This window comes from Microtus ochrogaster, unplaced genomic scaffold (genome assembly GCF_000317375.1).
Source record: "Microtus ochrogaster isolate Prairie Vole_2 unplaced genomic scaffold, MicOch1.0 UNK51, whole genome shotgun sequence".
NCBI classification, from domain to species: domain Eukaryota; kingdom Metazoa; phylum Chordata; class Mammalia; order Rodentia; family Cricetidae; genus Microtus; species Microtus ochrogaster.
The window spans coordinates 2,607,165-2,607,438 of NW_004949149.1; the positions used below are offsets into that span (position 1 = coordinate 2,607,165).

At 53.3% G+C, this 274-nt stretch overlaps 1 protein-coding gene across 1 annotated transcript in view; it reads left to right on the forward strand.

Annotated features, from left to right (window-relative positions):
- The window catches only part of Tmem184c (transmembrane protein 184C), a 15,483-nt gene continuing 15,209 nt past the window's right edge, over positions 1-274 (forward strand). Inside the window, exon 1 of the mRNA XM_013354609.2 lies at positions 1-27. Within this exon, the coding sequence (XP_013210063.2) occupies positions 1-27 (27 nt within the window). The remainder of the gene's footprint in view (positions 28-274) is intronic.

Sequence of the window (274 nt, forward strand, 5' to 3'; positions counted from 1 at the left end):
ATGAACGATGTCTATGGCACGAGGAAGGTAGACACATAGTTGCCTAGAAACTTGTCAGCCGTCTGGCCTGGCGTATGCAGCACAGCAGCAGAAACAAGAGAGACCCTGGCTCACAAGGTGGAAGGAGACATGATTTCCCAGAATTGTCCTCTGACGTACACACATGCATTCACCCCTTCACCCACACCTGCACTCACGCCTGCACACCTGTACCCACACCTGCACTCATACCTGCACACCTGTACCCACACCTGCACTCATGCCTTCACACATG